General features: G+C 42.0%; 1 protein-coding gene across 3 annotated transcripts in view; it reads left to right on the top strand.

Moving 5' to 3' along the window:
* The first annotated feature begins 259 nt into the window (after window positions 1–259).
* Window positions 260–16,272, top strand: part of Znf18 (zinc finger protein 18) — a 35,487-nt gene continuing 19,474 nt past the window's right edge. For all 3 annotated transcript variants that reach the window (XM_027427138.2, XM_027427139.2, XM_027427140.2), the window contains exons 1-4: window positions 260–338; window positions 10,192–10,684; window positions 11,800–11,989; window positions 12,343–12,434. In XM_027427138.2, the coding sequence (XP_027282939.1) occupies window positions 10,292–10,684; window positions 11,800–11,989; window positions 12,343–12,434 (675 nt within the window). In that variant the 5' untranslated portion in view covers window positions 260–338; window positions 10,192–10,291. The remainder of the gene's footprint in view (window positions 339–10,191; window positions 10,685–11,799; window positions 11,990–12,342; window positions 12,435–16,272) is intronic.

A 16,272-nucleotide genomic window follows, 5' to 3' on the forward strand; every position in this document is an offset into this window, starting at 1 on the left:
CTATACGGTTGCTGTCCAGTATGTCAGTTATTTAATACTGGACTCCCGGATTTAGACATGCAACCCGTTCAGAAAATGGGCGAGAGGTTGTGGCCGCTATGTGGGTTAGAACGGAGGCCTGGATGGGGAATTGTAGTGATCAGAAGCAACGGCTCGGGGCCCTAGCTCGGGAAGGCACAGGCCCCGGGCCGTGACCTCTGGCGCTTCTCAGGAACCAATGGGAAAGCCGGCCTCAGGTCGCTCCTCACACGCCCCGCCCCTTGCTCCGCCCCGGGGCCGCGGCAGAGCGCAGCTGTCTAGCTTCCGGAAGTGCGCCAGAACGGGTGGCTCAGGCAGAGGTAAGCGCAGGAGTTAGGACGGCGGGCTGGGTCCCCGACTCCTGGGGTCAAGACTGTCGTCGCTCCAGCTCGCTAACTGTCCGGAGCGAGCTGTGATGGGGACTGCGGTCTCGGCCCTCTCTCGTAGCTTTCGCTGGCAGCAGGCGCGTGCGGGGGAGGGGACTGGGGCGGAACGGAAAGTGCTCTTCCGGGTTGTCGGCCCCAGGAGAGGGGTTCGGACGGTGAGAACCGGGGCTCAGGTTGCAGGCTGGAAGGCCAGATGCTAGTTACCCCGCCCTTAGTGACAACCCCAGACGCTCCCCCGCAAATCCCCAGAAGTCTGCTCTAGCGCTTCCTGGGCTTAAACCGCTGCTGTTTGGGAGCCATGGAGGAACCGGATCTGTAAACTTTTAGTACTTACCTTACTGGGCGGTCCGGAAGGTCAGCTACAGCGCGAGCGGAGCCCCCAGCTGATAAACAAAGGGCTGCCTGCGTGTGTGTAACTTAACCTGTGTGTAGAAGAATGCTGACCTAGATGCGCATTTCATTTCGATTTGTTAAAGCTTCATTAATAGAAATATAACTGGTGATCGTGAGTTCCTTCTGTGAGGAGAAGTTACAATCAGGGTAAAACCCCCTCTATAAAGTAATTTAATTTTGAATAAATGGACCTCTTGTCATAAATGCCTGGGGTAGTTAGCAGTTGACCTTTACTGCACGGAGCAAGTAGTATTAGCATACGATTTAAATTTGTAAGATTCAGTGTTAACGTTTTCTGAATATTCTCCAAATTAGTTTCAGGAACTAAGTGTGACTAAGGTTACAATAGGAAATTTTGCCGACTGAAATTCTGCTATTTTTGTGAAACTCAATAAATAAGTTCGTTTAGATAGTGAAGAATTTTTGTGTAGATACTCATTTCTAAAACAGAGGCTTCTTTGTAAGTTTTTCCTAAACCAGTGATTCTCAACTTTCCTAATGCAGCATCGTGATCCTTAATACAGTTCTTCATGTTGTGGTGACTCCAAACTACTTAATTATAATTTTGCTACTGTTACGAATCATAATGTAAATATCTGTTTCCCCATGGTCTAAGACACCTATGTGAAAAGGTTGCTCAACCCTCCAAATTGGTGGTGACCCACAGGTTGAGAACCATTACTCTAAGCTCAAAGTTTGGTATACTGTGATTTCATGATCATTTTGTGTGAGAATATAATATTTTAATTTCCATTGTGATGTCTTTTGACTACAGGTTATTTCTACAAATTAGAGTTTCAAATTTCCTTATTGGTGTTTATTTCTAATTGTACTGTGTGTTCTGGCTGGTTTTATGTCAAGTTGACACTAGCTTGAGTCATCTGAAAGGAGGGAGTCTCAGCTGAGAAAATGCCTCCACAAGAGCCAGCTGTAGGGCATTTGCTTAGTGATTGAAGGGGAGGGCACAGTTCATTATGGGTGGTTACATCCCTGGGTTGGTGGTCTTTCAAGCATTGCAGCTCAGATGGAAAGGGACTGTGATGGAAAGGCATCCTGGCAGTCAGGAGCCAAAGAGTACCACAAAGTCATCTTAAGCTTAGCAGTTTACAACCCTGCTCCAGGGAAAGGCCTTCCCAACGTAGCAACTCTGCTCGCCTCAGGCAGTGGAGGATTTATTTCCCCAGAGCAGTTGTTGCAGTTCTGCTCTGCTCTATTATTCCAGGGAAAGGAGGTCTCATCCAAAACTCATTCAAGACATTGGGAGGGAAGAAACCAGCAGGGTGACTGCCTCTGACTTTTCCACCATGGAAAACTGAACAGACACAATGTTTATATAGGGCTTCTTAGGGACAGAGTTTTTCTAGGGTGGAGATTTTCAGGGTGGGAATCGGTCAGATTTCAATCACTGAGTTTGGACAAGCTCAGAGATCGGCTGGATTGGTTGGTTGGTTTTCCTGCTCAGGGTTTGGTTGGGTTTTGTACTGAGTTGACCAGGGGAAAAATGTGTTTCTTTGGTCCCTTTTAACCACTTGGCTCTGGTTTCAGGGTCAGGGTGTGTTTACTGGCTCTGGTTTTAGGGCCAAAGTATGTTTCTTTGGCTCTGGTTTCAGGCTCAGGGTGTGTTTTCTTTGGCTCTGGTTTCAGGGCCAGAGTGTGTTTCTTTGGCTAGCCCTTTCCCCCCTGTCTTGGGTTCTATAAGAAAGTAGGCTGAGTAAGCCAGGAGGAGCAAGTCAGAAGACTCCGTGGCCTTTGCATCAGCTCCTGCCTCCAGGTTCCAATTCTGCTTGAGTTCTTGTTCTGACTGCCTTCAGTGATGGACTATATGATGTGGAAGTGTAAGCAATAAACCCTTTCCTCCCCAACTTTTCTTTTGGTCATGGTGTTTCATCATAGTAATAGTAAACCTAACTAGGACAGAAATTGGTAGCAGCATAGCTGGGTATTGCTGTGACAGACATGACCATATTGTTTTGGGAGGACTTTGGAACTTTGGGCTAGAAAAGCCATTTTGTGTCCAAACCTTGGTGAGTTGTTCTGTGGGAGCTGGGAAGATGAGAGAGTTGAGAAATGCAGGTGATAGAGGCCTAGCTTGTGAGGTTTGAGAGTTATTTAAAAACTATCAAGGCTGTTGCATATTTTCAGTTAATCTGTGGTTCTGATTAGCTGAGGCTGAAGAATCAGCTGTGGTTAACAAGAGACCAGAGCGACTAAAGCAGTGGTTCTTAACCTGTGAGTTGAGACCCCATTGTCAAATGATCCTTTCACAGGGGTCGCATATTAGATATCTTGCATATCAGATATTTATATTGCGATTTATAACAGTAGCAAAATTACAGCTATGAAGTAGCAGCAAAATAATTTTATGGCATGGGGGTGTTGTCCACCACAACATGAACTGTATTAAAGGGTCGACAAGTGTTAGGAAGGTTGAGAGCCACTGCTCTAAAGAAAAAAAAAAAAAAAAACTTTGCTTTTCTGGGACAATTGATGTTGGTCAACTGTAGCTAATAAATTAGTGGTGATTAAGAGGAGACCAGCATCACTGATGTGAAATCTTCTAGGATGTGTTAGGGTTAGCAAACAGAAGCTGTGTTCCAGAGGTGGCCAAGGTTATATCTTGTGTCGGCAGCTGAACCTGGTATTGTTAAGAATCACCCAGCTGGTGCTGGTTTTGAAGGCATGAAGGGGTCAGGAAAAGCAGCTGAGGTTTGGCACTGTGAGAGACATGGATAGACCCTTGGAGACAGTGCAGCTTCAGTAGCATTTGAAGAGAGTCTAGGAGAGGCTATTGGTGAAAGTACTGGCCAATTGCATCAGAAGACCACAGCATTTTGGAGATGCCAGTACTGTGGAATGACCACCAAAAAACAGCAGCAGTGGTGGAGTGGGGCCAGCCAGAGCCTAAAAGATAAGTTGTGTGTGCTGCATAGGGCAGCGTTAAAGTGACCCAAGATCTTTGGAGAAGCCCAGAAGATTGTGAGTGGATCCCAGACATTGGACATTGAGTTATACAGTTGGAGTTTGGTTTCGCTTTGATTTAGTTGTGAGTGTGCCCTGGTTCTTCCCTCTTGAAGTAAGAAAGCACTTTAGATTATACAGGAGCCCATAGTTGAGAGACTTCAGACTTTTGATAGTTTTGGGTTTTTTTTTTTTTTTTTTTTTTTTTTTGAGTTCATGTTGCTTCCTCTGTGTCTAGCTGATGACTCCACGTTTCTTTTTCCCAGCATTCTCTCTGCTCTGAAAAATCGTGGTTAGCTATTGGCGGGTTAGCTTTTTATTAAACTAGTCACAGTGATATATCTTCACACAGTGTAAAGGAATATTCCACAACATTTTTTTTTTTTTTTTTTTTTTTTTTTGAGACAGGCTGTGTAGCCTTGGCTGTCCTGGAATTCACTCTGTAGACCAGACTGGTCTCAAATTCACAGAGATCCGATTGCCTCTTCCTCCCAAGTGCTGGCATTAGAAGTGTAGGCCACCATTGCCTAGCTGAGACTAGTGTTTTAAGTGTTTGAATTCTTAAAGACTGGGACTTTTGAAATTTGGAATGTTTATGTTGATATTTATGTTGATCTTGGGGATGAACAAGAAGGGAAAGGTTATGTTTTAATAGTGTCACATTTGTCATGTTGGCAAGGAGTTAAGTGTGCTGGCTAGTTTTATGTCACGTTGACACAAGCTACAGTTAATATGACAGGAGAGAACCTCAATTGGGACAATGCCTCCATAAGTTCTGGCTATTGGGCATTTTCTTAATTAGTTAGTGCTTGATGGGGGTGGCCCAGCCCATTGTGGGTGATGCCATCCCTGAACTGGTGTTCTTGGGTTTTGTAAGAAAGAAGTCTGAGTCAGCCATAATGAACAAATGAGTAAGTAGCATCCCTCTATGAGCTCTGCATCAGCTCCTGCCTTTCAAGTTCCAGCCCTACCTGAGTTCCTGTCCTGACTTCTTCAGTGATGGACGATATGATGTGGAAGTTTAAGCCAAATAAACCCTTTCCTCCCCAACTTGCTTTTGGCCAGGGTGTTTCAGCATAATAATCACAATCCTAACTTGGACACTGTTATTACAGAATACTTAGACCCGAAGTTTGTGGTTGTATGAAATGTGTATCCATGCTTTGTTCTCCTGAGTGTTTCTTATGCACTTGAATTAAGTGTACCGCAGGTGTGCAGGCCAGCTTTGGTTGATACTAGAAGTCAGGCAGAGCACCTCACTTCTGTAATAACAGCCTGATGCATGCAGTGAGATTGCCCTGAGTTCCAGGCTAGCCTGGGCTATAGAGACAGCCCTGTCAAAACAACAACCCAAATACACAACATACATACCCTTAAAAAAAGAAAACCCACCAAAACAGCAACAAAATATTGATACTAGATGTACTACATGTTGGAGATGATCTGACCCATCTGTTTAATGACATGCTTTCTATTTTCCCTTTTTTCTTTGTCAATACTATTGTAGCCACACTATTATTGATGAATCAACACATTTCTCAAAATGAAATGACCTTTGTTGTTGTTCTGGGTAGTTTTATTTCAAGTTGGCACAAGCTGTAGTTCCTTGAGAGGAGGGGACATCAATTGAGAAATTGCTTCCATTAAGATAGGGCTGTAGGCAAGTCTGAATGGCATTTTCTTAAATTAGTGATGAGAGAGGGCCCAATCCATTTTGGACGGTCCCCCACCCCCCCAGCCTAGTGGTCCTGGGTTCTATAAAAAGCAGGCTGAGTAAGCCAGGAGGAATAAGCCATAAGAAGTCTTCCATGGTGTCTGCATCAGCTTCTGTCTCCAGGTTCCTTCCTTGTTTGGGTTCTTGCCCTAACTTACTTTCATTGATGAACTGTTAGATGGAAATTATGCGTGAAACTCTTTCTTCCCCAAGTTACTTTTGGTTACAGTGTTTCATCACAGCAGTAGAAATCCTAAGACAGTCCTCCAGTCAGTTTGACCAGATACTAATGTATCCATATAGATTTTCATATGCTCACTATGCCAGCTCCTAGTAGTAGCAATCAAAATTAAGATACAACAGCTGTAATATATTCAAATGCATAAGAAACACTAATCAAAACAAATCCTAGGCATAAGTTTTATAGAACTGGAAACTTCAAGTATGTATTCTTTAACGACAGTGCAATTGAAATCTATGCATACAGAATATAGTTTTTCTTAATTTTTATTTTTAAACTATTCCTCTACCCAGCTAGTTGATATTTAAATATTTGTGGTGATGGGGATGGAGCCCAGGGTCTCACATAGGCTAGTCAAATGTTTTAATTGCTTAGCTACATGTCGGGCTATTGTCTTTACATTTAAAATGTCTGTTTCAGATAGCATATAGCTGAGTCTTGCTTTTTAAAATCTGAAAGCTCTCTTGTAGTTTGAGTATTTATTACATTTACACTTAATGTAGTTTTTGATATGGTTGGGTTTTACTCTACTGCATTGTCTTGTTTTTTTTTTCCATTAAAATTTTCTGGTTATTCTCCTTTCCTATGACATTTCTTTTTTAAATAAACAGATTACTTATTTTTATATGTATATGAGTTTTTTTGTTTATATGCATGTCTGCAGTGTCATGTGTATCTGGTACTGGCAGAGGAGGCTAGGATAGGGCATAGGATCCCTTTAAATTGGAGTTAGAGATGATTATGGGTCACTTTGTGGATGCTGGGTGCCAAACCTGGGTCCTCTGGAAAAGCAGCTGACACTATGCATCCTTAAACTTTATAAGTAGAGTTTAATCTAGCCGGGTGTTGGTGGCACAAGCCTTTAATCCCAGCACTTGGGAGGCAGAGGCTAGGTGGATCTCTGTGAGTTCGAGACCAGCCTGGTCTACAAGAGCTAGTTCCAGGACAGCCTCCAAAGCCACAGAGAAGCCCTGTCTCGAAAAACAAAAAAAAAAAAAAAAAAAAAAAAAAAAGAAAAAAAAAAAAACCAAAAAGTCGAGTTTAATCTGTCAAAGTCTCCTTTATTATTGTATTAGTTTACACTTCACATTGTAGATCTGCCATTCTTACCTCTAACTTAATGCTTCTCATTTCCCACCGGACACCCCCAGCAATTGCTTCCCATTTTCTTTTTCTGGCTTGGCAAGTAACAAATGGATTAACATAAAACATTCATTAATGTGTCCTCCCCATGCAGTTTTAATATCTCATACTGTTTGTTAATTTTAAAATTACATATTGTCTATGTTTGTGAATGTATACAGGTCACAGTGTACGTGTGGCAGTCAGAGGACAATTTGTGGAATTCACTTCTCTCCTTCCACTGTATGGGTACCAGAGAGTGAACTCTGGTAATCAGGCTAGGCAGCAAGTGCCTTTACCTGCTGAGCCATCTTACCAGCCTTCATCTGCCTTTTAAGGAAGTTATCAGAATAAAAAAAAAAAAAAAAAAAAAAAAAAAAAAACTACAGTAATTGTATTCACCAAACATTGACTGTTTTTGCTTTTGTTTATTCTTTTCTGAAGATTTGGGTTTCTGTCAGTTGAAGGAATGAATATATTTTATTCTTGTAGCATCTATTCACTGGTGACAGATTTTCCTGGTTCTTTTGAAAACTCTGTCACTCTCTCTCTCTCTCTCTCTCTCTCTCTCTCTCTCTCTCTCTCTCTCTCTGTGTGTGTGTGTGTGTGTGTGTGTGTGTGTGTGTGTTCATTCTGAGGACTGAACCCAGAGCCTCATGCATGCTAGGCATGTATTCTACCTAGGCCCTGTAAACTGTATTTTATTTCTATTTTTTGAAGGATGTTATGTTGGACTTAGAATTTTGGGGTCTAATTTTTTTCTCTAGAATTAACTTTTTTGCTTTTATAGTTTTCATTTCTTTGTGGAAAGTCCTTATTCTGTTTCATATTTCAGTAATTTTTCCTTAAGCCCTTTGACTATCTTTAAGTTGGTTTCTGTCTACTACTTCTTTTCCTTGACTTTGAGTCATATTTTCTTATTTATCTGTATATCTAGTAATCTTGGATCATATTCTGAGGACCAGTTATCTTCTTGAGGGATGTTGCTGTTTGTTGGAGCCAGCAGTGTACTTATACTAGGCTTTATTTTATGCTTTGATGGAGCAGATCTTTGAAAGGAGCAGGGCGCTTCCCTACAGCTTTCCCAGTTGATAAAATGAAACTACTACCTGTGGATCTGATATCAACTTACTTTTAGGTTTTGTTAGGGCAGGTGAGAGTGTGCCTTACTGGAGTTTGTGTTTGTCACTCTTAACACATGGCCTTCCTCCTGTCTTTGGGTATCTTTTCAGCCTGCATGATTAAAAACTCCTGTGCCTCATTCCTGACTGGCCTTTTGTGTGTTCTGCTCTTTGTTAAACCTTGGCTTTCGTCCTGGTGATAGGCAGCCAAGCAGACACCCCATACAGACTCCTGTCCTTACCCCCAACCCAAAGTTCGTCCCTGTCCTATTCTTCAGAATCCAGTCACTTGAATGGCTTTCAGTTCTGTTCTTGTTGCCTCAGCTTTTGAGACCATCGTGCACCACTTGAGCTTCCTGCACGATGGCTTCAAAGTTGTCCTCGCATAACCATCCATATGGTCTTGGGCCTACCTCAGCTTCTCTCAGGACTGCATTCCCACCTGCTGTGTGGAGTGTCTAAAACTGCCTGTCTTAAATGCTTTCTCTAGTTTGGGAGTTGTTTAGCTGTCTGACTAGTCTATATTATCACTTGTTTTGCCAGGGCCAGAAATGGAATTTCTCAAATACTTTAGTATTGCTTTAGTGCTACAGTGTACTACCCGAGTACATAAATGAAATGTGTAGGCTCTTTAAAACAACAACAACAACAACAAAACCAAAAGATAAAAGCCATGAGTCTAGCGAAGTTCACATGAAAAACATTTGCCATTAAGTTGTTCTTTCCTCTCCTTTTTTTGCTTCTTTGAAAAAATAGGCTTGGGTTGGATTTTGAATGTTGTACTTATCTTTCCCCCTTTTTTTCCTTCCTTTCCATGCTCTCCTCCCTCTCTTCCCCTCCTTTCTGTCCTCCTCCCTCTTGTCCTTTTTATTTAATTTTATTTGTTGCTATTGTATATGTATATGGTGTGTTTGTGTGCATGTGTATATGTGCCCTATTAGTGATACAGAGAAATGGTGACTGTTCGCTCCTTCCTTCATGACATTTTAAAGGTCAATCCAATGACCCACTGTTATGAGCACCTGCAGTAAAGTAAGCTGTTAGAGAATAAATGATCTTTTGAGAACTCTTAAGCTTTGGCACTTAGTGGTTCCCTTCTCACTACCTCATTTGCTGCCTTCTAAATCCTGCTGCTGTGTTACATAGCTTTGTGTCATTGTAACAAAATATGAGAGATAAACAAGTTATATGGAGGAGAGGTTTGTTTTGGCTTATAGTTGAAACTGTAGGCTTTGGTCTATGGTCTCTTGGCCCTGTTGCTTTCACCCTGTGATAATGTGGTGTGCTGGGACAGTACATAGTGGACAAGACCTATGTATCTTATGAAGCATATGATTCTTTAAGCATTAACCCGTATTCCTAGGGTACTGGTAGCTCTTGTCCAGCTTTATTGATTTATATTTATTTTGAGACAGGGTCTCATGTATCCCAGGTTGGTCTTGAATTCAGTGTAACTGAAGAGGACCTTGAACTACTGATCTTGTGTCTACTTCCTAAGTGCTGCTATTGCAGTCATAGTTCACTGTGCCAGTTAATAGATGCTAGGGAGTGAACTAGGACTTTGCTCATGCTAGGTAGGCACTCTACTCACCGAGATGCATCACCAGCCCCGAAAAGCACTACATGTTAGCCTACAGGTATATAGGAACAGAGATGCAGGAGTATGTGTTTACTTGGAAACAGTGGAAATTCTTTCATGTGTGCATTTCTTTCATGTTTTTCTTTTTAAAAATTTAAAATATGTATGTGCAGGTACTCATGTACATCCTACGATGCATGTATGTGGAGGGTCAGAGACAACTTTTGGGAGTGGTTCTCTCCTTCCATGGGCTCTATGGATCAAACTCAAGTTTTTACTTTTACACAGCAAATGCTTTTACCTTCTGAGCCATCATGTCAGCCTCTTATTTTCCTGTTTTGAAAAGCATATCTCGAACTTATTATATAGCCCAAGTTGACCCCAAACTCACTGTCTTCCTGCCTCCACTGCCTAAGTGCTAAGATTATAGGGATGTGCCACCATGCCTGGTATATTCCATTCTTCTATAGGGTCTCTGGATGTTTGAAAAATCAATGAAAAGTATAAATATGGACAGGATAAATATGTAGTTAGCTTTGTAGCATCATGTTTACAACATCTCAAAATAGAATTGTCTACACATTGAAGTTATGAGCCTCCAGGCCTTCAGTCGGGTATATACATATGTTGTTTCCTGACCATGTGTTGTTGTTGTACAGCCTTGGTTCTCATTCTTCAGCATCCTTAGAAGACGCAGTTCTTCCCAGAGACAGTTCCATCCTGGAAGCCCTTTACCAAAAGGCCCTGTGAAGCCAGACAATGCCTGTTGACTTGGGGCAGGCCCTGGGCCTGCAGCCTTCTCTGACCAAGGCCAAAGCTGAGGATGTCACGTTCTCTGGATCAGATGCTACCCAGCAAAGAGAGCTCACCAACCCCGAGACTGCTCGCCAGCTTTTTAGGCAGTTTCGTTACCAGGTAATGTCTGGGCCCCAGGAGACCCTGAGACAACTACGGAAGCTCTGTTTCCAGTGGCTGCGGCCAGAGGTTCACACCAAAGAGCAGATCCTGGAGATCCTCATGCTGGAGCAGTTTCTGACCATCCTTCCTGGGGAGATCCAGATGTGGGTGAGGAAACAGTGTCCAGGCAGTGGAGAAGAGGCAGTGACCCTTGTGGAAAGCTTGAAGGGAGATCCTCGGAGACTATGGCAGTGGGTAAGCATAGTATCTTGTCTGTGAATTAAGCCCAGGTTCCTCTGGGGCTTCTCTGGTTCATTCTCTTTCTTTGCTTCTTCTTCTTTTTGATAGTCCTTATGACTGCAGATATGTAGAGTTTCTAAACCAATAACCAGTCCTTTGATTCTCTGATACAAACTGAGCATTAGCAAGTCAGTCCAGTTCTGACAACTGTCTATACCAGTCCAGAGCTCGGCTCCACAGAGCTGCTCTTGAACTTGAGATGGCCACTCACAAATACCACAAACCACGTGTCTTAATAAACTGGTTGTCAGATTGGATGATTGGTGACTTACAGAACCAGGAAAGTGCTTTCATTACTGTTACCAGTTTACTGTGTTGAGTGAAACTCAGGAGCAAACAAGTCCTCTCCCAGGGTGCCACCTCCTCAGAACCTTGGTGAGTTCACCAACTGGTAGCTCCAGAAACCCATTGTTTACACATTTTTCTGGGGTTTCACAACTCTAGCACAGTTGCTTAACTCACTTGCCAATGGTTGGATGTTTCTGGTCTCTTTCCCTTCCCCAGAGTTGGGGGTGGGGTCAGCTGAAATTCTTAAGCCTGGAATCCCATGGTGTGCTCATCTGGCAACCAGGCCCCATCCTGAAGCTATTTAAGGGCCACCAAGAGCTGGCTTCCCAGCATGGACTCTGAGGTGGGTGAAACGTCTGCATTATGCATAATGGAAAATTCCTGTGCTGTAACAAGGGTTGAAGGAGTTCTCCTCAGAATAGAAAACAAAGACTACAGTTATGTGCTGCTTACTTTAAATCTGGGTCTCCTCATACCTTACTTAGTTTTGTGACTTAGCCTCCCCCAACACCACCTAAGAAATTTTGATTTACTAAAAAGCAGCCTTGAGTTTTAATTATTGGAGGCTGTCCAGCAGAACACATATTCGTGACATGATTTGCAGGTCTCCCAGACCTGGTTCAGGCCTTAGCTCCTGGTCTTCTTTATGAGCTAAAAAGGGGTTTTCTCTTTCTGTGCCCCATGTAAGACTGTCTTATGGTCTGTTGTGGAAGGCTAGTTTCACTAACTTTCAGCAACCTTGACTCTGCATCCTTTGGTAATTAACGGGGTTTTGTGTCCAGATTGGCGTCCAAGTTCTAGGACAAGAGATCCCGTCTGAGAAGGTGAACTCAGCACACTGTCAAGGTGGTGAGGTGGAGCCCAGGCTGGAAGTGGTGCCTCAGGATCTCTCCCTTCAGAATTCGCCCTCAGCTCCTGGGGAGCTGCTGAGCCATGGTGTGAAAGAGGAATCAGACATGGAACCAGAATTAGGTGAGGGGCAATTATCCACTGTGCTATATGTGCTCTGTGGGAACAATTTGGGGATTGTGGTTAGTAGGGCTAAATGTATACTGAAACTATATAATGGCTGGAAAGTGTAGAAATGACCCAAGTCTGTGTTTTAAACCATTCTGTGTTTGGGCCACACCATTTGGGTTTTGGTTCTTTGCAGGGACCTGTGAGACTGTTTGGAAGTTTGGAGGGGGTTGTTGTTGTTAGGAGGTAAATACAAGCCTTTGAATTAGGTTGACACCGCAAATTGTAATTTATGAAGAATTTATGGTGCTCTCTGGGGAGTGGTTAAGAGAGGCATCTTGATTCTCAAAGTCTCTTCTTTGCCACAGCTCTGGCTGCTTCCCAGCTTCCTGCCAGACCAGAGGAAAGGCCTAGCAGAGACCAGGACATGGGAACAGCATTTCTCCCAGCAGTACATCAGGTGAGCTGGGTACTTTGCCCTTCCTCTCCTGGCCCAGGAGGATTGATGGGGCCACAGACTCAGAAGAGGAGCAGGGATGAGGCTCAATCCACACACACTACAAATGTTATGCAGTCATGCTCCGAGTTGAGACCCTGATTCTCTAGTCAATCTTTTAGTCTTTTTTTTTTTTTTTTTTCCCCCGAGGGACGGTTTCTCTGTGTAGCTTTGGAGCCTATCCTGGCACTCGATCTGGAGACCAGGCTGGCCTTGAATTCACAGAGATCTGACTGCCTCTGCCTCCGAGTGCTAGGATTAAAGGCGTGTGCCACCAACGCCCAGAATTTTTTTTTTTTTAATAATGTATACAATGTTCTGCCTGCATGTATGCCTGCAGGCTGGAAGAGGGCACCCAGATCGCATTATAGATGGTTGTGAACCACCATGTGGTTGCTGGGAATTGAACTCAGGACCTCCAGAAGAGCAGTCAGTGCTCTTAACCTCTGAGCCATCTCTCTAGCCCCTCTAGTCAGTCATTTTGACTGAGTCTGGCCTCTGGGAAGTCTTTGCCCAAATATGGTAGTTTCTGCTTTCTGCTTTTTTTTTTTTTTTTTTTTACTTTGAATCTGTGCTAAGAAAGGGCTTTTCATTTCCCTAGTTGAACTATGATCTGTTAGAAACTTGGAATGGTTATTTCTCATGTGTGACAGGAGAATCTTTCATTTCTGATGTCATGGGAGTATTGGTGATAGACTACATATACTCAAAATATATAGTTTGGTGAGTTTTGATGTATATATGCAGCTCTAAAACACAAGCACAATCAAGAATACATATTTCTATCACATTCAAGTTGCTTTTTAAGTTTTCTTTAAGAAAAAAAAAAAACAACTTGTAAGTGTATGGATATTTTGCCTGGTGTGTGCCAGGTGCATACCTGGTACCTATGGAGGCCAGAATTTGGCAGATTCCCTAGGAACTCTAGTTACAGATAGTTGTGAGCCACTATGTGGATGCTGAGAATTGAACCCAGTGCTCTTAACTTCTGAGCTGTTTGTCCAGCCCCTCTCTTACTTTTTGAATTCTTATCTCTTGTCATTTTTTTGTACTCCACCCATTCTGAGATACCCACTAACTTCTGTTAGCACACAATTGTATTTTCTAGAATTTATGTAAAATCAATTTTACCAAATAACACATTTTCCTTACATATAATGTATTATTTCCTGTTTTTTTTTTTTTTTTTTTTTTTTATGTCTTCTTGCTAGTTTTGTATTGTCCATTCCAGGGGTGGCACTCAAGCCTTCATTCATGCTCTGTGACATTTATTGCTGAGCTACATCTAAAGTAGTTGCTGTGTATCTTTGTTTTCTTTACATATGTTCTTGGACTTTGCTTGGGGATAGTTATTTGGACAAAGTTTGTTCTAGTTTGCTCAGACTGTGTGTGTGTGTGTGATTTCATAGACCTAGTAGATATCAGAAACTATGGATGACACTGCACACCCTATACATAGTGGGCTTTCTTATCCTATCAGTCCTCTGTAAGTTATGAAAGGTGAGAGATTAACATTAACATTTAATAACAGAGTAACTATAAGGGCACACTGTAATGAGAGTTACATGAGTATGGTTTCCTATGTTACCATGTCTTACCATGTAATGCTGTATTGAACCTTTATGTGCCCATGTCAGATGGCACAGGCCTTTATGACAAGATGAAGTAAGGTGGATGATAGTTCTGTCATCCACTCTGGCCATAACTTCACGATTCACAGTGTGACAGCAAAACTTCTTCTTCCTTTTTTTTTTTTTTTTTTTTTTTTTTTGTTATTCAAGACAGGGTTTCTCTGTATTGCTTTGGAGCCTGTCCTGGAACTCGCTTTGTAGACCAGGCTGGCCTCAAACTCACAGAGATCTGCCTGCCTCTGCCTCCCGAGTGCTGGGATTAAAGGTTGTGCCACCAATGCCCAGCCTCTGTAGTCAGACTTTTCTTTGGGCCATCAGCTCACAAATAACGACACGGAGATTTATTAATTTGAAAGGTTGGCCTTTTAATTTGAACGTTTGGCCTTTAGCTTAGGCTTGTCTCAACTAGCTCTTATAACTTAAATTAACCCATTTATATTAATCTGTGTTCTGCCATGTGGCATTAACTCTCTTCCATCTCACACCTCCTGTTTCTTCTGCATCTGGCTTGGCAACCCTACCTTTCTTTCTTCCTAGAGTCCTCTCTGTCCCCGGAACTTCCTGCCTAGCTATTGGCCATTCATCTTCTTATTAAACCAATCAGAAGGCACCTTGGCAAAGAAACAAATATTCCATAACATTTTCCCTTTTTTGTCTGAAAAAAAGGAAAGGGTTTAACTCTTAACACAGTAAAACTATATACATTAAGAACAATTATCAGGTAAGAGTTACATTCACAGTGTCCAGTCTATTTGCATTTGGCAGGTTCAGAGAAAATACTCCATTATCTGTCTTATCTTAATGAGTCAAAAGTTTTGTATGTAATTCACTTTCTGTCCTAACTTTTATTACCAACCCACAACTATCTTTTTAGATCTCAAGACATTTTCTTAGATAAACAATTTAAGCTTTTATGTCTCTCAACCTTATACATTTTAAACCTTTTTTGTGTTTCTTTTTTTAATTTCGTAACAAGGAAAATTGTAACTGTAACTACCAAGTCTTCAACTCCCTCAGAGACCTAAGAAAGAAAATATTGCTTGAGTAAACAGGAAGTGCAAAGCAAGAAACTTCCAAAACTACAAAAATATAGAAACAACAGAGACATCTGGCTGCCTGGACAGTCACCCAAGATTCATCTAGAACTTGGGGGCATTCATCATTTGCCTTCAAGGTCTAGAATATCTGATTTTGTGGAATTTCGAAGGACTGACTTTGTCTTGGCAAAGTTTGGCAGTCTCCTCCTTTTGTGTCCTGCTTGTCCAAATTGGACAAGATACTGTCAGTCAAGGCAAGGGCAGTTTCTTGTCCAGTGGCTAACTTTGCTGCAATGAAAGCAAACTCTATATGGAGTTCTTCAGTGCCCATCGTCCTTTTTTTGAAGTAAGTTGGTGCTGCCAGGAGCAGACATATCTCACTGTCATGAAAAGCCTTGTTACTCAAACATAGTAAATGCCATATTCTGTAGGTCTCTGAAGTGTTTGAATACTACCTATCTATCTAAAATATATCTCTGACCTTAAAAACCTACCTAACATAGCCACAAATCTGATTGTTAGATGACTAACTGTAAAAGGAGTTTTTAATTGGTCTAGATAATAAAAGACCAGAGTCAGATATAGAGGGAAATGCTGAGAGATCAGAGAGAAGAAGCAAGCCACAGCACACCTTACCTCCTAAGCTTCTCAGCAGACAAGAGAGCAAATTTCTGTTTCTCCCTGCTTATATCCTGTTTCTGCCTAACTATGGCACTTCCTGTCTGTCTGTACAGATCTCCAGACCTCTATGGTTAGGTAGTGGCAAGCTCCATTCTCTGACCCCCAGGCAGGCTTTATTTGTGCAAGAACGATATCACCACAACTAACTACTAACCTGTATTTCTTAATTATCCTAAACAGTTTGTAATAATGGCTTTCAATGTAATAATGCTCTCAAGGGCTAGAACTTTACATTTTTAAATGAACTTCATAGTTAACAACACTACCTTAAACAAGAGTAGAAACATAATATACAGTATATATAACAAAAGTAACCTTAAATTTGTATCAATATACTATATGCCCCTTTTTCAGAAAGAGATCCAATCTCCTTTGTTTAGCTTTTATTTTTTCCATAACCAGTAACAACTTGCAGCTGACCCTCCAAAAATAATGACGAACATCCAGAAACCA

This window comes from Cricetulus griseus, chromosome 7 (genome assembly GCF_003668045.3).
Source record: "Cricetulus griseus strain 17A/GY chromosome 7, alternate assembly CriGri-PICRH-1.0, whole genome shotgun sequence".
In the NCBI taxonomy this organism is placed as follows: domain Eukaryota; kingdom Metazoa; phylum Chordata; class Mammalia; order Rodentia; family Cricetidae; genus Cricetulus; species Cricetulus griseus.